This window comes from Calonectris borealis, chromosome 19 (assembly GCF_964195595.1).
Source record: "Calonectris borealis chromosome 19, bCalBor7.hap1.2, whole genome shotgun sequence".
Lineage (NCBI taxonomy): Eukaryota > Metazoa > Chordata > Aves > Procellariiformes > Procellariidae > Calonectris > Calonectris borealis.
The window spans coordinates 8,819,122-8,842,432 of record NC_134330.1 but is presented as its reverse complement, the minus strand read 5'-3'; the positions used below and the strand labels follow the sequence as shown (position 1 = coordinate 8,842,432).

The 23,311-nt window shown below is 43.7% G+C and overlaps 1 protein-coding gene across 1 annotated transcript in view; it reads left to right on the top strand.

The window, feature by feature from the left end:
- COL26A1 (collagen type XXVI alpha 1 chain) overlaps positions 1-23,311 on the top strand; it is a 180,033-nt gene that overhangs the window by 32,080 nt on the left and 124,642 nt on the right. The window contains exon 3 of the mRNA XM_075169133.1: positions 5,352-5,449. Within this exon, the coding sequence (XP_075025234.1) occupies positions 5,352-5,449 (98 nt within the window). The remainder of the gene's footprint in view (positions 1-5,351; positions 5,450-23,311) is intronic.

Below are 23,311 nucleotides of genomic sequence, written 5' to 3'. Positions count from 1 at the left end.
GTGAAGTTATCTTGTCTGTATTCCATAGAGAAGCTACCTGGTGTAATCAGTGTCTGGTAGGCATTGAGAGGGTAGTTATGATGGTCTGTCTGGAGGCGGGGATGGTGGTGTTGGCAACCAAGTATGTTCTTGATAGCTTCTCTGAGAAACAGACTCTCTGGGTACACCCATAGGATATTCTTTTCTATGTAAATACTTGCCCAGCTCTTTCCAACCTCCCTTCTTTCCAAGGCAGCCAAGTACTTCAAGATTAGGTTACGTAACCTGACATATTTGAAATCTGATTTCAGAACACCCTGATTTTGTATGGGGAATTTTAGGTTTTTGGCATGTCTGTAAATCAGGCCGTGGGTACCAAAAATTAGATGAACTAACACGAGCTTTGTTCTGATCTTCTTTTAACGCAGAGGTAGCACTTGTTATAACAAAGATGGATTGTCTCATCCCTGTTAGACAATACACCAGTTATATGTACAGGGTTGGACCCACTGGGTTGATATGTGATTTTGTTGTCATGAGAGTAGTAGGTAAAAGAAAGCTTGGATTCCTTGGTTTCCAAATTCTTTGCCAGTCAAAAAGGCAAGTTCATTCCTCTTGTTATTCTGAAATCCAGCAGTAAGTGATGTTGAAACTTTCAACCTGGAACTTGAATAAAAATGAAAAGAAGCCTCTGAAGGTCACCAAGGTCTCCTCAGGCACAAACTGCAATGGCTGAATGAATTGCACTAACAAAACCATCTCTTGTGATGTGGAAATGAGTTTCCCGCCTTCCCTCTCATGTGGTCTTCGTGTACAAACAGCTTTGTTTTTAAGTGTCAAAGGGCAGGGGAAATCCATAAAGGGGGGAGGTATTTCCTGTGTGTGACAGGCTGTCCTGCTTGGGTCATGGCAGAGATCACGCCTTTCTCTTTGACCTGATTTCTGAGGCTCTGATCCAAGAATGTGACACTCTTTCCCTTTCTTGTGTCACGTCTGGCTGTTGTGTTCAGTGACACTTCCTTGAAAGCAAGGGGAACATATCCTTGTGTGCTGAGGCGTGAGACTTGTTGGCTGCCATCCCTTGAAGTGTCCTGACCTCTCCAGTATTTCTAGCTTCATACCCCCAAATCAGTTAAGCAGTCATCTTGTGCTCCCTCCCCAAATTACCACTTCCTGGGCAGTCACTTGGACAGACATAAGCAAGAGACTGTTTCCCAAATGATGACTGCATGCCGATGAGCTCCTGTAGCTTGTCTGAGACTGATCAGGCAGTCTCCAAGGACAGCCAGGTGTTTGATCTGATCTAGTAACAGCGGTGGCTGCTCGTGGAGTTTTCTGGGTTCTTCCCTCAATGTTGCCCCACTCCCTGGGACCTTGCTGTGAGCCTCAGCAAACATGTTGGTAAATGATGCCTATCTCTTGCAGTAGAGTGGCAGGTCCTGGTAGTTTGCTTCTCTGTGAAGTGCTTGGAAGCCTTCTGCTGAAGGGGACTGTGTATGCTGAGCACGTCCTTTGGCTGTCTGGGAAGCAAAGAGGTGCAGGTTGTGGCTCATCCTAATCTCTTTTCTTACTGTGGTTTTGCAGATTTCTATGCCAGTGTTTGTGGCTTGGGTGACATCCCAGGGAAAGGCTTCCCTGTTCTGCTGACAATCCTTTTTTCTGCCTGTTGTGTTTTCCACGCATTTTCATTCTGAGGTTTCTGATCTTTAACAGGTGCCTTCTTTTCCTCTCCTTTTTCCATGTTTTTTTCTCTCCTTCAATTGCAATGCTTCAGGTATCAGACCGTGGTGATGCTTTGCTAAAGGAGTTTTCTTTGCTCCTCTCCTGGAACAGCAGTCAGAAATCTGCATGATGTGATATGTTGATATATGTAACAACAAACTTTGATGCCACGTCACATGTTTGAGGAAAAATGATGGTATGAAGAACAGAGCAACTTTAGAGCAAACTGGAGTTAGCAAGCTGGGACCGTTTTGTATGCCTGACTGCACGATGCTGAACAGAGCTGCGAACATCAGGACTCTTCCAGGAAATTCAGGGTGGGTGGTAGGCTGTGACAGCTGAGCTCCATGTTTGTCATGCCCCAAGAAGTCCTCGCTTGTTTGAGGATTAAACTGTAGCTACTTCCCCGACACAGAACTGCTGCCAAGATTCCAGTCTGGCTCAAGCCACTCTCCGCACTTCATAATGAAGTTTGAGAGAGCTTTAACATCTTGGTGTTGGCAGAAACATGGTTTTAAAATCACGGTGTGGTTGGAGACTAGCTGGCTCTGGACACTGGTAACAGGGCTGGAGACTTTCATCTCAAGGTCAAATCCAGCTGTGGTGTTAGTGACGAAGTCATGAACTTCTGACTGATGGTTTGGGGCTTATGTGTGGAAAGATGTCTCGAGTCCAACGCCAGGACTGCGAATTGGGAGACTTGGGTTTAGTTCCTGAACTTTGCCAGAGCTGTTCTGAGAGACCCTCAGCAAGACACTTAAAGTCTTCGTGCCTTAGGTCTCTCTGTGGAAAAAGCACTGAAGGTCTACCTACATCAACGTGGTGCCAAGTCCTCAAACTCACTCATGACTGCAAACTCTTGAATACCATTGGATGCAGAAGCGCAAAGAACGAGGTGGGACGAGCTGGCTCTGTCCAGCCCCTATTAGACAAGTGCCTGGATCACAGTTGTCGGTATTAGCAGTAACTGGCTTGCTTTTTGGCAACTCAGAGGGTGAGGACGTCATGTTCTCAGGAGGCAGCGTTGCTCTCCCATCGCTGGGCCATGCTGTTCCAAGTGCAGGCAGCCCTGTGCTCAGGAGGAAGCTTGTGCGGCCCTCGTCTCCGGTGGCTGTAGGAGAAGTTGGTTTCTGTGTTTGGCAGCTGGCATAAATAATCAGCAACAGCTTACTAAGAAATTAGTTTCCCAAAGACTGCGTTAATCACAACTGAGCTGCTGCCTTCTTTCCAAGACATACGTGGGCAGCCTCTCCTGGCAAGCCTTTGTTACTGCTCTTCAGAGTAACTGTACCGATGTCACTGCAGTGCCGTCCTGGATGTACACCTGTGCCTACTAGCCCTTGGAGGGGTTTTGGATGAGATTCATGCAATTTCTAGCACCATTTTGGCCTTGTGCCCAGCCGAGCCCGGGGTTGTGCTGCAGGCAGAGCAGGCTGGGGCAGCGCTCCGTCTCCTGGCGGCTCTCGGCACTGCGGGAGGAGGCTCTTCCCCTGAGGAGACTCGGGTGCTTGGGGCTTGTGTCTGCCTGGCCTTGAGAGAGAAGCATAAAGCTGCAGCCTGCAACACTGTAATCCCAAAGCTTCAGCCTCTCCCTGTGCGTGCCAAATTCCTTTGGCTGTTAAATAAGGGTAGGAATTTCGAGGGGAGCTTGCAGAGTACGACTTCTGTGTTTGCTTTGAGCTTTAAGAATAGCAGCAGTGACTTGGCTGGCTGTACACTGGGAAAACTCTGATTTGCCAGCTTTGAAGGGCTGCTGTTTTAAAAGAAAAGTTGGCATTTATGCAACTGTTCATTTTGTATTGACTTCAAAATCACTGGTGCCTTGCGCAGGTCTGCTTGTGTCTGTAGGTAGCCCTTTAGTTTCCAGTGGGACATGGCAGTACTTGTGCTTTAATTGGGACCCTGGGAGTGCTGTGTGCTGTACACGGAGCTAACAAATGTGTCCTGCAGAAGCTCAGCTGTGGTGAGGAAGAGTGTAACCCTATTTAGGGTTACGGGTGTACTCTTCACTGGGTAAAAAACTGGCTGGACGGCTGAGCCCAGAGAGTTATGGGGAACGGAGTTAAATCCAGTTGGCGGCCGGTCACGAGCGGTGTTCCCCAGGGCTCAGTTTTGGGGTCAGTCTTGTTCAATATCCTTATCAACGACCTGGATGAGGGGTTTGAGTGCTCCCTCAGTAAGTTTGCAGATGGCACCAAGTTGGGCGGGAGTGTTGATCTGCTGGAGGGTAGGAAGGCTCTGCAGAGGGACCTGGGCAGGCTGGATCGATGGGCCGAGGCCAACTGTATGAGGTTCAACAAGGCCAAGTGCCGGGTCCTGCAGTTCGGCCACAACAACCCCAGGCAACGCTACAGGCTTGGGGAAGAGTGGCTGGAAAGCTGCCCGGAGGAAAAGGACCTGGGGGTGCTGGTTGACAGCCGGCTGAACATGACCTGGCAGTGTACCCAGGTGGCCGAGAAGGCCAATGGCATCCTGGCCAGAAATAGTGTGGCCAGCAGGAGCAGGGAGGTGATCATGCCCCTGTACTGGGCACTGGTGAGGCTGCACCTCGAATCCTGTGTTCAGTTTTGGGCCCCTCACCACAAGAAGGACATTGAGGTGCTGGAGCGTGTCCAGAGAAGGGCAACGAAGCTGGTGAAGGGCCTGGAGCACAAGTCTGATGGGGAGCGGCTGAGGGAACTGGGGGTGTTTAGTCTGGAGAAGAGGAGGCTGAGGGGAGACCTCATCGCGCTCTACAACTCCCTGAAAGGAGGTTGTAGTGAGGTGGGGGTCGGTCTCTTCTCCCAAGTAACAAGCGATAGGACGAGAGGAAATGGCCTCAAGTTGTGCCAAGGGAGGTTTAGATTGGACATTAGGAGAAATTTCTTTACTGAAAGAGTGGTCAGGCCTTGGACCAGGCTGCCCAGGGAAGTGGTGGAGTCCCCATCCCTGGAGGTATTTAAAAGACGTGTAGATGTGGCGCTTAAGGACATGGTTTAGTGGGCATCGTAGGACTGGGTTGACGGTTGGACTCAATGATCTCAGAGGTCTTTTCCAACCTAAATGATGCTATGATTCTATTTCAGATGGGGAAAACAGAGGCACAGGTCAACTAGATGGAAAAAAGCCTCCATGCAGATCACTGATATAGCGTTGTGTCATGATGATCTTTGTCACGCTGATGTGTTGATACACCCCAGATCTGAGTGGTGGGGGCGGGAGAAGGGAAGACACCAGAGAGATTTATGCAATTTTTGAGATTAATGTTTTGGAAACAAAAGGAGGAAAGACTAATGCCAGCCTTTGTTCAACATCAGAGAAATCCACATGGAGGTAGAGTGAAGGAAACAAGAGTCATCATCTCTGCTGCTTGCAATGACTTGGTAGCCATGAGACCTCCACAAAGCATACTGGTGTTATTTGGGGGAGTGGTGTGGGGAAGAGCCAGAAGAGTATGAGGGCTTAAGGAGAAAAATGAGGGTTGTCAAATCAGGTCCACGCTGTGGTAAACCCTTGCTCTGTTATTTTGTGTGTTGTCTTTTTCTGCAGCTGTGGGTCGCTGAGTGCTCTGGGGATACAACCAGGCAGGAAGATGTGCTATGAATTAGTAGCAACACTGCCCTTGAGTAAGTAAGTGCATTCTACTGACTACTTGTTTGTGTTAGTTACAGGACTCTCATCAGGCCCACATACAAAATGTCCTACCGAACTGTGACCACGCTGGAGTGGAGGTGCTGTCCTGGCTTCACGGGGAGCAACTGTGAAGAGGGTAAGTTATCCAGCAACGCATCTGTCCTTACAGAGCAGCAAGGGGATGTGTGGATGGACTGGCTGGGTTGAGTTGGGTTTTGTTCCTTAATTTGCTCAACGCCTCTCAAACACAGGAACAAATCACCTATTCTCTTCTCTCCCTATCATTATCTGAATGCTCACACACAAGCTCCGAAAGGTGGTCTCAGAAAACAGACCATACTGAATGCCTGCAAAGAAGTCTGAACAGGGACGGGGAAAGAAATAAAGAAATGGGTACTCAGGGATGACCTGTTTATAGATGTGCTCATGCTTGGCGTCCCCATTGCACAGTCCTTCAGAAAATGCGCTTTCTCCATGTCAGCGTGTTATCTTCTCCACATCCCATTGTCATCACCATCAGTTGCTGTAGCTGATGAAAGCTGGTCCCTGGATGGCTGCTTGTAAAAGTTATGCCTGTAAGGTCTGGACACAAATAATATGTGTTCCCAGAGAGCTTTGAATTAAATTAGGCACCTTTGGTTCCCCTTCCCACCTGCCCCCTGACTTATTGGTGCAACATTCAGGTTGCACAGTAAATGTGAAAACACAGTTCTGGGTTTGGCATCTGATCTTTCACACGGAGGAAAACACAGGGCTCTTTCCAGAGCTGGAAGGAAGGAAAGTCTTTTCCCTTTCTCATCATGATGGACAAAAAAGGGCATGTTTTGCATTTTCCTTCCTAATGTTTTCTGCTTTAACTGTTGCTTCTGCAGCTTTGAAACAAGTCCTGCTTCTCCATCGAGTTTCACGTTTAGGCACTAAGGCATCTGCTGAATCTGTGTCATTAGTGTTCATGGCTTATGAATGTGAGAGAAACTAAGCCTTGAGTTTTCTGTTCGTTTGCATCAGGTCAACACAGCCTGCCTCTGCTGGCTGGTGAAGGCTCATTGGGGGCGTCCAACATCTCTAAGACTCTGCTGTTTGTAGCTGCACCTCATTTTCTTTGTGCTGCAATATCTTGGTGCTAATCACACAATTCGGGCAAATCTCTAACTAGGAAGTTGTCCCGTTACTGTCACGAAGAATGATGGTTGCAGACAGCAGCTTGCTTCAGGCTGCAGAGGAAACAATAGCTTCCCAGAAGCTCAAGAAAAGTTTTAAAAAGTGACAAAGCTACCCTAAATTGCAGTCTGCAAGAGAGAGCTTTACATTTTAGCATGCTGCTAAAAGAAGTGAGCCTGGGAAAGAGAAGCTGCTGTGTGCAGCTTGGATTTTTACCTGTCACTGCAGGGGAGAGGGATGCTAAGGATTGTGGCAGAACTGTTATTTCCAAAGTAGCTGCAGCTCAGCCTGGCCGAGGATCTGACTGGGGACCCGAGAAGCCCGTGTGTGCAGCCCGTTTGTGCCTGTAGGTTTGGACAGGTGTGAGTAATTACAGCTTAGCGGTGCTGCTGGTGTAAAGGAGAGAATCCAGCTCCCTCCCGCAGTGCCAGATCTGTCTCAGCAGAGTTCAGTGGAAATAAAAAGCCAACATAAGCTTGTTTGAGAAAGTCAGCAGCGATCTCACAGGAGCAGGTCTGTGGAACGAGGTGACAATTTTATGCAGTCAGTTTTCAAGGTGGAACTGTTCTTTTGGGCTTGGATACGGTCTGCGGAGTGTGAGCAGAAAGCCAGTAGCAAGCCCTCACTTTCATGTGTGAGATTCTTTTTACCTTTTTTTTTCCCCCTCCTTAAAACATCTGGCGCTACCGACAGTCCCATGTTCTTGAAAGAAGGAGGAAAATAGAAAAAATAAAAAGCCCCTTTTCTAGTACAGCAGGGTTGTGCCACTTAATTTCTAGCAGCAGTATTGAAACTAGCGGTGTGCTAGCTGTCAAGCTGACCAGAGGCATCAATTTTAAAATTGAAGTATTTACTTACTCCTTATGTTAATTCTTAATGTTAGTGTCCCTTGGAATTGTAAGTAAAAGAGACTGAAAGGAGTTTTTTAGGGCTTTTTCGCAACCTGGTATAAAGCCTTTTGTACTCTTTCCTTTCTGTACTCTCTCCTACTACAAATTTGGTTCCTCTGAGAGGGTAGCATGCTTACGTCTGTGTGGGTCCTTCCCGGAAACAGCAGACAAAAGAAAACAGAAAACTAAACTGAAACAAAACAAAAAACAGTGCAGTTATGAAGCCACAGCAAATTAGCAGCGTAGAACCTCAAAATGCTTTCATCTTTTTTTGGTATTGGTTAGATTTCTCGTCAATATTTCATTTCATTTGTATGTGCAGCTGGTGCTTTTGATGTTGATGTGAGGTAGGTATGATTGAAGGCAGATTGGACCTGCACTATTTTTAACTTGCCTTCTTGCTGTGTTGCAAATGCTGTGATTCTCTGACAGTCACTATTGTTCCCCGTGTGGGATGGGGGAGAGAATCGGAAGAGTAAAAGTGAGAAAACTCATGGGTTGAGATAAAGACAGTTTATTAGGTAAAGCAAAAGCTGCGCGCACAAGCAAAGGAAAACAAGGAATCCATTCACTCCTTCCCATCGGCAGGCAGGAGTTCAGCCATCTCCAGGAACGCAGGGCTCCATCGTGCATAACGGTTACTTGGGAAGACAAACGCCATCGCTCCGAATGTCCCCCGCTTCCTCCTCCTTCCCTCGGCTTTATATGCTGGGCATGACTTCATATGGTGTGGGATATCCCTTTGGTCAGTTGGGGTCAGCTGTCCCGGCTGTGTTCCCTCCCAGCTTCTTGTGCACCCCCAGCCTCATCGCTGGCAGGGTGGTGGGAGAAGCAGAAAACGCCTTGACTCTGTGTAAGCACTGCTCAGCAATAACAAAAACATCCCTGTATTATCAACACTGCTTTCAGCACAAATCCAAAACACAGAGCCATACTAGGTACTATGAAGAAAATTAACTCTATCCCAGCCAAAACTAGCACAATGTGTCAGCAGAATGGCAACCGCAATGGCTCTGAGCTTCCCCTTCAAGATGTCTCCTGTTTCCAGCGACTGAAGTAAAAAGTTTTCTTTCTCAATGGGCCCTGGAATAATAAGGTTGCGTTTTCATGAGCAGAACAGACTAAGCTAAGAGATAATGGATTGATCAAGCACACGGAGCAGTTTTGGGAGTTGTGTGTGCATGGGCGTAGCTGTGGGGTCCCTTCTTCAGACTGATGGTGTTTTTTGCATCTTGAGGCTTGAGAGATCCTATCTATTGATTCCTTCTTTAATCCTCAGTGAGCAGGATTGATACTTGCTCCTTTTTTGTGCTGTTCTGGAACAGTGTCTTTGGGGGAGCCACTGTAGCCTATCTGGAGGATGGATTATTTTTACTAGCTGTCCTTTTATGAGGCCTTCCTTGCCCTTTTTAAATCTCTTTTTTTTTAGCATTTTATGAGGAAAGATAGGATGGTGGGAGGGTGAACCAAGGAAACCGAGTCAAAGAACTTGAAATCATTCGAAGGCTGCAGTGCAGCTATTTCCGACATGCATACTTTCTTGTTATCTCCCAAATGGCAGGTCAACTTTTCTTTTGCAAAGCAAACAGTCCAGCATGGATGTCTGGCCCCAAAGTATGACAGATTCCTGATGAGACTGGCTTGCTGTAACACACCTTCAATGAGAAACTCCCCTTCCACAGTAACATACTGTGCTCTGATGGAGCAAGCTGTTAAATGCAATTCGATTATTACAGAGTGTCTTGACCCTTAGCTGATAAGTCTAGCTTGAGAACGTGACCACTTAACTGTCACCAGCTGGCAGGCACCTACATTAATGCTGAAGGCTGCACATCGTTTAGATTTAAATTATCTTGGGAATTTAACTCTTGCATTGTAGCTGATGAAGAGCGGCATCGTCTGGAGGAAGCCCAGCTCTAGAAGTGGGTGGAGATTTTGCTACTCAGTGGGCTATTAATTTACTGAGGTGGGGATGGCTGCTTCCAATCTGTTTCCTTGTATAAGTCAACACTGATTGGGGCTCTCCCCCCTTCCCTTCATTGCTTTCCCCTCACCCAAAGGTATGTCAACATTTGAAAGGTCTCTAATTCCTTTATTGTTTTTGTAGAACTGTGACCAGCTAGTTTAGTAGATAGTTAAAAATCACCAGTTGTACCAGGGCTTCCTGAAGAGTTTCTTGGAACTTTCTTGGATGGAGAAAGAGACTTGATGCAAACAAGTCTGGTGAATTTAACTGTCAGTAGATGCTAATTTTTATTTTCCAGTTTCAGGGTTTTTTGTTTTATTTAAACTGGAGCCCAAGCCTAGGACAGGAAATGAATCCACTGAGCCACCCAGTCTGCTGACTGCTGATATAAAGAACATATGGACGAGGGCAGTGCAGAGGTGAAGTGGTTTAGCTATTGCAATCATGCATCAAGCTGATTGATTTGAATCCAAGATGATGCTGACATTTCAACTCAGCCTTTTTTCTATATGGCTGAGAGTTCAAAAGCAAGTGCAATCTCTTGGGAGAGGAAAAGTGTCCCTAGCAAGTTCAGGGGCTCAGCACTGCCCTAGAGCTCTCCAGCTAGGCAAGGTCTTATTTCACTTTAAAAATCTAACATAGATTTATTTTTTGTTTGTTTGTATTGCTTGAATTTGGGACAGTAGCCAGTATCCTATTTACCCCAGAAGCAGATTGATGGTAGACAGCTTAGCTCTTTGGGCAAGAAGCAGCTCCAAGAGTAACCTCGGCACCTCTAAAGTGATGCCATTGTGATTCCAAGCTTACATTTTTTTTTTTTCTTTCCATAAGTGTACAAGTCGCATAGGAAATTTGAGCAGCCTTGTTCAAGTAATAGTTTAATTTGAGAACTTCCCTCCCACCCCCTCCTCCAACCCCCCCTCACTATTTCAGTTCTTGGAATATTTTTATCTACTTTTAATAACTATTGTTTGCATCATGTCATCCTGATATTTTTCAGATCTCTTAGATTCCCACGTGTTTACAATTTTCAAAGCAGCATAAGAAAATGAGGACTTTCCTCTTGGTATGATAGAGTGCAAAAACCCTCTCCTTTTTTACTGCTGGTTCACAAAGTTTCTTGGTCTCGGGAGGAGAGATGCAGAACAACACTGCCAGGAAAATCTTAAACTAGCAAATGCAATTATGATACAAAATTTGATGAGGCCATGAGAATGAACGTCAAAACTAGATACCTGAAAGTTGAAAGCCCATTAAAGTGCTCTAGAAGGAAGGATATTCAAAGTGGTGTTGATGGGACCTCACTTCTTGAGGTCTTAGTTTGCTCCCCTGTGAACCATTAAACATAGAACTGTCAATCTATGCAAAAATACAATGTGAAGATTATGGAGTAACATTTCCCATAATACTGCAGTAGTTCTCTTTAGGAGTTGAGCTTGTGTGAGTTTTTCCCTTTCGTTAGGTACTTTAGTTCCTTCTTGCTTCTCCCTCTTCCTCATAGCCACCGTTAGGAAGCAAGGGAGTTAAGTCTGTGTATCACATACAGCGAGTAGCAGAGTTCTTTGCTGCCGTTGAGCTTTTTTCATCTTGCCCTTAGAAACTAAGAAAATGTAAGAGAAGGCAGTGGGAGTCAAGAGAGGCATTGTGCTATCTGTTCCTATTGCTGCTAAATCCTAATACAGTGATGTTTTCCCACTTCAGCAGAGTCCAACTCCTGTCATTATCACAGCAGAAGCTTCCACTTGAACAGGGAAATTCTCCCAGAGGTGGTTATCTCAGTGCTCTCTGGTTAGCAGGGCAGTTCTATGCTGCGAATGTGTGGCAGACTGAGGTGCCTTCCTTTCAGGTTTGGATCTAGCACAGATCCTTGCATGTATGTAGTTACCTACTAGAGACTGGCTCAGTAATTCCTTTAGTGAAGTGCGACTTTGCTCTCATTTTGAGACCTTTGTTTCAAAGTCCAACATTTGGTTCCACATAGCAAGCTTGCTTCTAGAAATATCTTCTCATTTCAAAGTTTAATGTTTATTAGATACAATAAGTGTTATAGACTATTAAGTGCAACCTGAATTTCCTAATAATTATCTAGTTAGTAAAGCAATTAGTAAGTAGGTAGTAAAATGTGGTAACTAACTGTAAACCTACCTTCAAAAATATTTCATGAAAAAACATCAAAACATGTTGATCAACCTTGATGCATGAAAGCGGCTTTCTGAGTAATGATGTTTGTGTACCTATAGTACACAGGTGTTGGATAGTATCTACCCTGATATTTTCTTCCATAGCATATGCTTCCTGCTCCTCCATACGTTATACCTTCTTCTGCTTGTGTTTTTGGTGGCCTCTTCAATATAAGGCAGAAGGTCCACCAGAAGTTTCCCAAACTACTGTGATGCGTCACCCAATTCCTATCCACTCCCATCACCATGCTGACCATTCAGCAACCTCTGGCTTCAGGCATAACATGTGTGTCACCCTTCATCAAATTTTCTGAGGAGTTCCTGGAGTGTGTGGTCACTGTTGGAAGAATATGCAGCCTGCTGAGAGCGCTTTCTGGCATCAGTGCTGTGTGACTACTTGAACAATTTCTAAATGTTCATCTTCTCTTTCGATACATAGTCAAAAAAAAAAAAAAAATCCCTGTCAGATTTCCAAAGATTTTGACACTGCATTCCAGCATCAATGAGTAGTTTCATTTTTTTGGACATTTTTAATCTGAACAGGGAGAATTTTATTCAGCACCTAATGTCAAAATATTTGGAGTGCTAAATATCTGCAGATGTTATTTTAACATAATTAGAAAAGCTGTATGCCGTACTGTTACATTGTCCCAATTTTTTTAGCTCCCATCAAATTATTGTGGTATGTAGAGAATATTTTTTTATTTTGATAAGCTATTTGTTTGCTTTCCCAAGTATATTGGATGCTTTTTGTTTCTCTTAGCTGTGTATTTCTTAATTCACAAGTGACAGACCCACCTATTTATAGTTAATGGCTTTCCTATTAATGTGCTTTATTTCTAATCAGGAGTGAACATAACCTTACCTTGGGTAGGGCTAACACAAGAGCAGGCTGCGAGGCTCTGTGTGTATCTACTCTGCCTGGATCATTCTCACCATGCTGGCAGGATTCTGCCAATTGCTGTCAAAAGAGGGAAGCATGTGGGGCTTCTTTAACAACTTCTGCCTGTCCGTAGGTGCTGGTATAACTAATTGATAGGCATGTTTTCTGGGAAGTGGTGAGGTGCAGCAGGAGAAGGTTAGAGTTGGGAAGGAAGTCCTGGGTAGTTGACTTGAGCTTCTGAGCTCCTGCTGCTATAGTAAAGCAGATTCTGCCATTACACAGAACAGATGCTAGTGGCAAGGTATGGCTCTTCCATGTCTCTGCCGGTGTTGCTGCTTCCTAAAGAAGTTTCACCTTCATCTTCCATGCAACTGTCTTTAGTGTATGAAAACAAGTAGAGTAGCAATCATGATCCTGGAATTGCTGGAAAGACCAAAAATGGTGAATTACTAGAATATTGTCTATGAAATTGTGCAGGGTCTTCATTTTTGCCTGTTAAGAGATGGCACGGGTTGGTTCTGCCTTGAAGCTGGGAGTCTCTTGAGGTTCTTTTTATCTGCTTCAGTGACAGAGCAGGTAAGTGCTGATGAGCTGGGCCACATCAAAAATATTTTCAATCAGTGACTGGAGCTGCTATTGGCAATGCTGGTTTCATTGAATCCTGCTTTAAGTACTTGTGATCCTGTGAAGAACATAAAGGCTAGTGATCTTGAAGCTCTTAGTAAAGCAGATAAACAACTAGGAAAAGGTCCACAGAAAGAAATTGCTTTTGTAGGGAGTTAGAATGTGTTGATCACAGGAGTAGATGAGTGAAATTTTCAGGATGCTGCTGGTAAGGAGGTCAGCCAAGGGGATGCAGTGCTCTCTCCGAACTCTGCTGTGAGCCTGTAAAGAGAGCTTGAGGCGGGGTGGAAAAGGTAGATCTTTGACTTCAGTAGTTGGTTACTGAATAGCAAATGCTGCCAATTCCTATTCATCTGTGGTGCTAGCGTGTTTTTAGCAGGTTAGGACTTCCTGATGGGATCGACTTGATCAGCCAGGAGAATGGCAGCATGGAAATCTCGGGCACTGCATATCTCTTTCTCTTGACCAAACAAAAATTCAGTGATGGTGGACCTGAGAGACTTCAAGAAGTATTTTCTATTAGACTTGTGTAAGTACTCTTAGACACATCTCTGGTAGTTGATTAGTTAGATATTAAAACTTTTGCACCCAGGTGAGCTCTTGAATTACTTGGGAATAGAACTTGAGAGGCTTAGGTTCTGAAGAACCCATATAACCTCTTGACAGTGTCTTCTTCCTTTCATAATCCTTACTGCCTCCTTCAACCCTATGCTTTTAACTCGCTACTTTCTCATGTAGATATTCCCTTCAGAGCTCCTGTCTTCCCCCAAAATTATCGCTTATTTCTCATTCATCCTCACAACGATGAACCTTTTATTTGCCTGAGGCCATTAGAGGGGAGGTTTTTTTTCCCCAAACGCAAGACTGCGTCCAGCGCTGGAACCCTCAGCACAAGAAATACATAGACCTGTTGGAGCGGGTCTAGAGGAGGGCCACGAAAACGATCAGGGGGATGGAACACCTCTCCTATGAAGAAAGGCTGAGAGAGCTGGGGTTGTTCAGCCTGGGGAAGAGAAGGCTTTGGGGAGACCTTATTGCAGCCTTTCAGTACTTAAAGGGGACTTATAAGAAAGATGGGGACAGACTTTTTAGCAGGGCCTGTTGTGACAGGACAAGGGGGAATGGCTTTAAACTAAAAGAGGGGAGATTTAGACTAGATATAAGGAAGAAATTTTTTACAATGTGGGTGGTGAGACACTGGAGCAGGTTGCCCAGAGAGGTGGTAGATGCCCCATCCTGGGGAACATTGCAGATCAGGTTGGACGGGGCTCTGAGCAACCTGATCGAGTTGAAGATGTCCCTGCTCATTGCAGGGGGTTGGACTAGATGAGCTTTAAAGGTCCTTTCCAACCCAAACTATTCCATGGTTCTATGATTAGCATTATTACAGCCTCCGGGATAATAAATTTACATTGTGAACTTCTAAATCTGCTTAGGAATTGGAGGGGATTTCAAAAGACAGCTGACTTCTTTATTCTTCCTGGTCCCTGTCCCCCTTTTTTTTTTTTAAAAAAAAAAAAAAAATCCTTGAGGACCATATCCTTCACTGGCTTTGCAATTGGAATTCAGGTTTGTTTTGGGGTTTTTGGGGGTTGTTTTGTTGTGTTTTGTTGTTTTTTGGGTTTTTTTAATATATTTGGTCTTGTCAAACTTCACAAACTGTGATGAAATCTTGCAACAGAAGGCTTGTCTAGGAAATATAGAGATTGCCTTCCTTTCATGAGGTTTAGAAATGCTTCTGGCAGAAGCAATTCTGCTTTTACTGCAGGGAGTTGGAATAACTATCACTAGTCCATGCTAAACTCTAATCCTGAGATGGACAATTATCAGAGGGCAGTGAATGGATGAGACGGACATGACGCTTTTTTCTTTTAAATATTTATTTTGGTAAGCCACAGATTGCAGGATGATCTCCCTGAAAACCTGTCCACAGAGGCTGTCCTAAGATGAGTTGTGCAAAATGTACTCCTGCCCTTTTGGAGAAGTCTGAGAAATGTATAATGATGAGATAGCTGAGGTGGGTGTTCGTAACTTGGGGAGATATCCCACGTGGCGTATTTGCTACTTTCACAGGTGGTGGGCTGTGTGAGAAGGCTAGATCCTTTGATTTCCAGTATCCAAATCTGGACACATCTTCTGATGGCTGCTAGTTTTTGCAACCTGCTTTCCTAACCTTTGTGGGATGAGTTGATGTTGCTAGTGCATTAAGAATAGAGGAGGGATGACCTTGAGGAAGTAATTTTGTGTAAACAGACCAGATTGTTGCTATTGTTGAGAGTCATGTGAAAATAGCCAGAAGATTGGAGGACTTAGCTAAGCCATCAATTCTATGCAGGGTAAGGTCTCTGGACTGAATGCAGAGCATGCTGGAAAGTTCATGCAGCTGCTGCCGGTGTAGTGTCCTCCGCTGTTAAAAGGAGGGTGTGACACCTTATGCTGTCAGTCCTGTAAATGTAGTTAGTACCAAAATCATGAAAAACATTCTCCTGAAAAACTCCATCCTATTTCTCTTTTTTACAGAAATTTCTGTCAGAGGTGGTGGAGGAAGGGTGGAGTTGTGTTTATAACAAAAGTTAGCAATTTTTGGAGTGCATACCACACTACTAGTTGCATATGGAAGTGCTAAATGAGAGGAATAGTTCCTAATTGGTGTCCACTGTTCGTTTTGATGCCTTTCAAGTGAATTATAGATAACAATGGAAGAAGAATTAAAACCACTTGCTGAAGATGTATCTGAGCTTCCTTGCTGCTGCAATAACTTGATTTTTTTTTTTTTAATCAGGAATAGTAAATGAGGCTTAGGCCTTTAATATGAAATGCCTACAGCTGGAAGGGGTGGCAATGAAGAGGAGTGTCTTCTTTCCTTCACTGAATTTGCAAGGCTATTGCCTATTTAACAAGCTGTTTTGTGTTTAATTTTTGAGCATAACACTTATAAAATTACAGCTGCCTCCCCATCGTTTTTTAAGGGCTGAGTTATGAAATGTGTGGACTTAATGTTGCTGTCAAACAGTGTTGAATGGGATGGTTCCTTGAGGAAGAACTTGTTGAATTTCTTCCAGGAGAATACTTGAGTGGACAAGTAATGCCTGGTATGCAGAGTGCCATCTTTTTCCTTATGAGTGCAGTAATTTATTTACTTTTAATTATCCTGGATATCTGGGCCTAGCAGCCGTGGGGACTTGTACAGACGAATGTTGGTGAGGATAAGGGAGAGATGAGGGGATCATGCCTGGTTTTCATCCCTAGGTATAACCTTCACCTCTAGGTGTGACTCTGGGTTCAGAGTCCTGTTGCCATCTCTTATTTCTGTCTTGTCACATACTGGAGGAGAGATGAGAACATACTTTGCACCACCTGAGTTCTAAGATTCCTGTGCAGAGCTGTTCTAATAATGAGTTGTCGCGTTGCATGACTGATGGAGGAATATCTCGTACTGCTGAGGTTTAAAGATAGGAGAGTAAAGGAAATTCCTTAAGACGGGAGACTTCACTGCCAGCTTTCCACAGACGGCAGATAAACAGGCCAATGTACTCTTTTTGCAACGGTTTTCTAATAATTTTAAACAAAGCTGTTGACATTGCAAGCTGTTTGCATGTATAAGTGGTAAGAAGGGTATAAGGTGTGGCAAGACAATGGGGAGAGGCTGAAGAAGTCCATAAGAGTATACAGAGAGCGGTGCAGTTGGTAGCAAGCTGAACTGGAGCCAAGCTTTGGGGTGAGGCAGATGGAGATCTTTCTGCTTCTACCTCATGGACTCTTGCCTTTCTTCTTCTTTTTTTTTTTTTTTAATCTAATGTAGGATTTTCATTAAATGAGTTAATGCAATTGGTACAATAACATTTGTGTTTTCTGTGATAACTAATTCCAGTTGTGGGCTGCTTAAAAACATCAACGTAATGAAGAGTTCATGCAAGTGCAGTACCTAAGCAGGCTAAGCCTCATCCACACAAAAGCTTTCTTCAGACAAAAAAAGAGATTTACTGAGGACCTAAATCCCCAGGACAACTGTTACAACTATTCTGGGATGCTTTGCCATGTGGAAGTGGGATTGCAAGGAATTGGGATGCAGGTGGAATTGGGATTGTAAGCCCAGGAATAGGAACAGAGAAGTTTTGTCAGAGAAGTTTGAGACTGGTTTCATGTTTTGTAGAAGACTTCAAGGTGAAAGCAAGAGGTAGGCATCAAATTCCCATGTTGCTGAATCCTAGACTTTATTCTTACTCAATTCCTTGTTATTAAAAGGGGAACCAAAAGTGTTCCCCCAAATAATAATTTCTAGTGGAGTTGAACTTCAGTTTAACATGGAGAAGTGCTAGGCATGTTCAATGCATGTCATTCCAACATCATGTCTTCTCTCTGTGAGCTAATTAGCAGGATAAAGGCAGCAAAGTTAGTACAGCTCCATTTGGGAAGCTACAGGAACGTGCATTAGATGGAGCAACTTTGAAATACACAGTTCACTCAAAAGAAACCCTGTGCTGTAATTAGTAAGGATTCAGACTGTGTCAGTTTTGTGTCAGTTGTCAAATGGAGTTGTACCAGGGACTGTTCTCAGTCCAGTATGGCTTGCTATTTCATTTTAAAGTTAGTGTAAGGAATGGAGAGAGCCTTCTAATCAGATCTGTGTGTGTTAGAGGCTGAGCAGTACTGGGAATACATACTAGACTAAGATTAAAATGCAGTCAAATCTTGATTAAATTGTAGAGTTGGGCAGAAATCCATAAACTGAGATTCTGTCAAAGACAGTCACAGAGGCAGGAATAATCTAATGCACAAATTTTAAATGGAAGGAGACTCTGAAGGTAGCAGGATCCCAGGGGAGGGAATGGAGTTTGTGGTAGATGGTAGAATGAAGTCCTGCTCTAAACTCGGGAGAAGAAATGCCATCCTGGAGTCTGGTGCTGCAAATACATGATCTTAAATACCGTAAGGGGTGTGTTGCATCTGTGAAGGAAAGTATTTGGCTGGGAAAGAAATATGCCTTTTTTAGTTGATGGAATTTGAATATGTCGTACTGTTAAATAATTAGGTTGGTTAACTTGGATTACCAGCTAGAGTAGTTAGTAGGTGCATGTTATATATGCAACTAAGAATAACATCAGCACAAATGAGCCTTTCTAAAAATAACATAATTGGTAGTCATTGAGGGCTAACTCATGTTTATCAAAAACTGGACAAGAAGTAGGTATTCACTTTTTCTAGTGACTACATGCACGTGATTACAAAGAGTATAGGAAACATTTAATCAGTTCCTAAACAAGTGTAGCATTGCAAGATATTCTGATTGTCACTGCAGCGTAAAGAATACTTGTTGGATGGGTCTTTAGCAACATTCCAGTTCCTAAATAAATGAAGGCTGGGAAAAACTTGCTGGTGAACTTTCTGAAGAAATCAGCTATGATTCTATGTACCATGAGCTAGATTTCGAACAACGTTTAATAAAAGACTTCATCAAAATGTGTAAGAGAGTGAAACATCACCATTTAAACAGGTCATACTAGGTCCCTCAATCACCAAAGCAGGAAAGACATTAAGGAATGGCTCTGTGAAAATCCCCTATCATGAAGTTTGCTAAAGGTTGATAAATTTTATTCTGGACTCATAACATATGCTTCTTGCTCGGGCTCCTGATTTGTCTCCTCCTTGGATAATGCATCCAAATCCACAAGTAACATGCAAGTTTGCATTTCATTTTGAGCCCAGCAGGCATACGGCAATGAGGTTACAAGACCTTTCCAAGTGAGCCTGGAGGGACTTGTTGGCTAGAGTTTGGATTTCTGGCAAGCAGCTTACTCCAGCTCTTTTCTGTAATAAACTCAGGGTTCAGTCCCCGGCCTCTTACAGATACCGAGCACTGTTGCGTGTCTCTGGATAATCAGTCACTGGAAAGGCACAGATGTTTCAAGATGCGTAGCAATGGGTGCAGCATATAAGAAAGGCAACATCAGGGTCATACTACAGATGCAACCACATCTTACATGTGTTCTTTCTTCACAGGAAAATTCTTGTAACATTTGCGGTTTTCTGGTTGCTAATACCATCAAATGAATAACGCAAAAACTAATAAAGCTTGTGATTTTTATTTGCTGTTCATTAAGCCTTGCAATGCCATGGATGGCTGATGCCTCTACTGCTGGCAGATCCAATAGAAGAGCATTACAGTAATGAACAGAGTGGTGTGCAGGATTGCCCAAGGCAATGGCTTAAATTAATTTGGGCAGCAATTCTAACAAAGACAGAAGGATTATAGATATATGGGACTAGAAGATGTCCTAGTCCTTGCCTGGTTGTGGAGAAATTAAGAGATGGTTGAAGAAATTCCTGCATTTTTTCTTTTCCTGTAAATGAAATACACTCCTTATTACACAAGCATAAAAGAGAAGCAAACAGACCCAGGAGAATTCGTAATTCGATGTTTAATTTGTTTGTAAATGATGACTTTTGTAGCAGTGATGCTAAAGAAGCCTTTGGTGTGTATCCACTGTGGAAAGTGCAGGGGCCTATATTGATTGCTAGGTGGTCCTTCATTTTAAAAACCTTGAGGAACATACATGGCAGATGGACTTTAATTAGACTACTTCCTGCTGCTAGTGACTATGCCAAATGTGGCTCCCTAGGTAAAGCGCTAGAGGTTTCTGTTGAAGGTGTCAGGTCTTGTTCTCATGGAGAGAGAGTGTTTTCTACAGCATAAGCTGTAGAAACTGCTGTGGTACCATTGAGACACTGACGGAAATTGTGAAGTATCTTGGTTAAGTAGTTCTTCTCCAGTGGCCAATCTGGGTGATAGATACAAAACTATTGCTGTTGTCAGCCTGTGTTTTTTAGCTTCAATGGTAGAGGCCTGTGTTTAAGTAACAAAGGTTCTGGTTTTCTCTTTACTGGTGGTGAGAGTTGTTAAATCCATATGGCTCATAGTACTTGCGCAGTGATGGCTCCAAATGCCGCAGTTAGTTGTATTGCTGCAGGGCTTTGCACTGTAAAATATTATAGCCCATTAAATAAGGGGAACAAGCTACTCCTAAACTTGGCTTATTTGATCTTTTCAAACTTACCCTCAAGTGATTAAGCAAACAGTGGCTTTTCAAGCATTCTCCAGTCGTATTATCTGCTAAACACATCTCCCAGTGTGATCTGCCAAAGATGCCTTGAACACTGTCCTGCTGTGTACTTGCTAATCCTTGTGGAAACATAAATAAGCAGTTATTTCTATTGCATCTAGACTGTCTGGGTGGGATGCAGAGGATGGGTATTGGTTTATGTTTAACATAACATAAACTTGAAGATTCTTGCTTTTGTCTTAATATTAGCCCTCGCAGCAAGACAGCAGCTCTTTATTAGCTACACAGGAAAATAAACCATTCTCCTTGCTATGTGAGTAGTTCAAGTTTGTTTATAGTATGATGTGTCTGTACAAAGGTATCGTTCTTGCCCTGCACTTGTCTTAGGGAAGCAGAATGACGACTAGCAGTGGTAATTAGGATGATAACCATAAAACTGTAAGCTCTTTACAGAACAGTGTAACAAGATCCTTCATACACTTAATGGGGAATGTGAATGAGCATTTAGATGGCTCTATTAATGTCTAGTCGCAGAATTTTCTACAATGAGTGTCCTTTGACACTCAGCACTGGTCTCCAGATCTGGACAATTGTGAATACTATAAACTCTGGAATATAAACCTTTGCCCTGGAATCTTTTTGCTACAAGTTCAGCTGTGTTAAGCTTTGGTCTTTGATTTAAGCAGGAAAGACAGAGTAAAAGTAAGTTTCAGCCTTCAAACTCATTAAAAGCTGGTAGGAGAAAGAGAAGACCATGTTCCTGAAGGTGATTATTTATCAGTCCTTTGTTCTTGGAGTTGTGATGATCCCAGACTGAGTGAGTATCCTTTTTCCAATCCCACATGGTTTTGTATCTCATTTATATCTCAAATCAGCAGAAACTCTGATCTTCACCTGGCTTTTTATGGCAGCTTGTAGAACTGTAAATGCGAATACTCTCTGACAGCAAACCCTAAATCAACCTTTGGTCACTGCAAGCTGGAATGATTTGAAAACCTGTGTAACCTTTTGACCAAACCTGGGCTGATGTTCAACATCTTTTACAAGAACTGAAGCCAGAACAGCCCTGATGACTTCAGATTTTCATTACAAGCCAGCTGTAGACCCCAATGTACACTCAGGTTGGGACAGAGGATATAACGGGTCAGCTGCACCATTTGGGCAGGAATGTGCTTGTTCCCTTGGGACCCTGTGAGCAATGGTGTTCCCACCATTGCTCTTTACTTATCCGGCACTGAAAAGCAGTGGCTGCTTTCTCCTCCTTTTCACCACCGCTCATGAGCATCAGCTATCTCAGGGCAGTCTTTGCCAGCATCTGTCATGGTTTTCCTTTGCTCTCCAGCTCTCACCATGATGCTGAATGGTGCGATGCTGTGGGCTGCTCCCTGTGAATAATCTGCACAAACCCTGCATTAAATGGTGTGCCAGGTTTGTCGGTCCAGCTTTGAGTCCCTGGTGTGCATGTGATTTGAAAGGAGCCTGAACTGTTGATGTGGAACTGGGGAGCTGTGTGTTAAACTCCTTGTTCTGGCACAGATCCTTGTGTGACTTGACGTCATATCGATGTGGATTAATCCAGGCAGGGATGTGATAGCTCTGCATCTGCATTAACCAGCTGAATAGAAGCTAGCTTCAGTTTGGGTGCAATAATCAGCCTTTTATCTAGCCCTATTAGTGTGGGTCCTCTCCTGTTTGCTATTCGCTGAAATGGTTCCCTGTTTCTGAGTGGGTGTTGGAAAAGCTAAGGAGTAATCATCAAGTTTTTTTCTGACTAATACAGATGACAGAGGACAGTTGGACCACTTATGTTTATATATGTAGGAAAAGTAGTATAACAAAACTCTGTGGGCCTTGTATAGAAAGGGAAGGTGATTTTATTTTAAAACACACAAATATGTTGATTCTACCCACTCACATACTTTTAACTGTGAGCACTTGTGTGGTCTGGATTGGATCACTTGGTGACATGGAGAAAAAGGGACAGTGGTTGTCAAGTCCTGTGTCTTTTGGGTCTTTCCCGACTGATGATGACAGCTGGATTTTGGACAGTCTTTTATGCCTTTTAGATGTCAACAATAGTTATGATGTATCCTTTTGACTTAGAGGATGAAGTAAGCAAAATTCTATAACTTATCCAAGGTTGCTGCTCATTGTCTTTGACCTTGTTTTGGATATCTTCAGGGCTATAGTTTGTCTTCCCGTTGAGATAACAGGAAGAGGCATGGTGTGTGCTGGGTGGTGTAACCTTCGTGTGTGTTTCATTCTTACCAATGTTAATGTTTCTGTTAAAGAAACAGTTTGCAGATGGACTAGATGATTGTTGTAGGTTCCTTCCAACTGGGACTATTCTATTCTTAAAAAATAATTTCCGTGTGTATGACATACCTGTGCCTTTTGAGATGCATATCATGGACTATGTGTTCTACCCAATGTACCTATAGACCCAGGTTTCTCTTTAGGATCTCTGGGTTGCCTTGGATGTGACAGCACGGGAGTTTCTCTGTGCTTGCTGCCGTAAAGACAGTTACGTGCACTGAGGCATCCTCCTGTGTGCTCTGATCTTAGCTCCTACTCTTCCTTGGCTGGTTCTGGCATCCAGCATGCCCATGCTTACAATGCCAGTGAAGAAAAAAACCAAACCAAAACAAAAAACAACCCACAACCAAAACCAAACAAACAAACAACCCACAACCAAAACCAAACAAACAAATAACCCCCCCCAAAAAAAAAAACAGCAAGAAAGTCCCTAAAACCAAAACATCATTTAGTGTTCAGGTTGCACATTTTTTTCCCCCATTCCGATGTCTACATTCCACTTCATTGATGCAATAGGATGCTTCAGGCCACACTCTCCAGGGCAGCGATTGCAACTCCTCATGTGATTAAAGTCACTTGGCTAGCAGCCCTTATCACCATGGGGTTTGCTCCTCCAGTAAGAGTGGCTGGTGCATGTTAACTACACTGTGGTTCCGGCTTTTGTAGCCTCAGGATTTATGTCTCAGTAGTGAGAATACGTTGGTATTTGTTGTTATCCCACCTGAGACCCCCAGGCTTATTTTACTGTATTTGGGTAACTGGTTTGTCATATGGGCATATAGCAGGGTCTAGCGTGTCTGCAGCTGTCAATCTCTGTAGGCATACAGTAGATATTTTTATTGCCCTTGCTTATCTGGCTGTCCTTCACTGTTTTAATATGAACCATACCAAATAAAGCTGCCTAAGAATTGAAGATT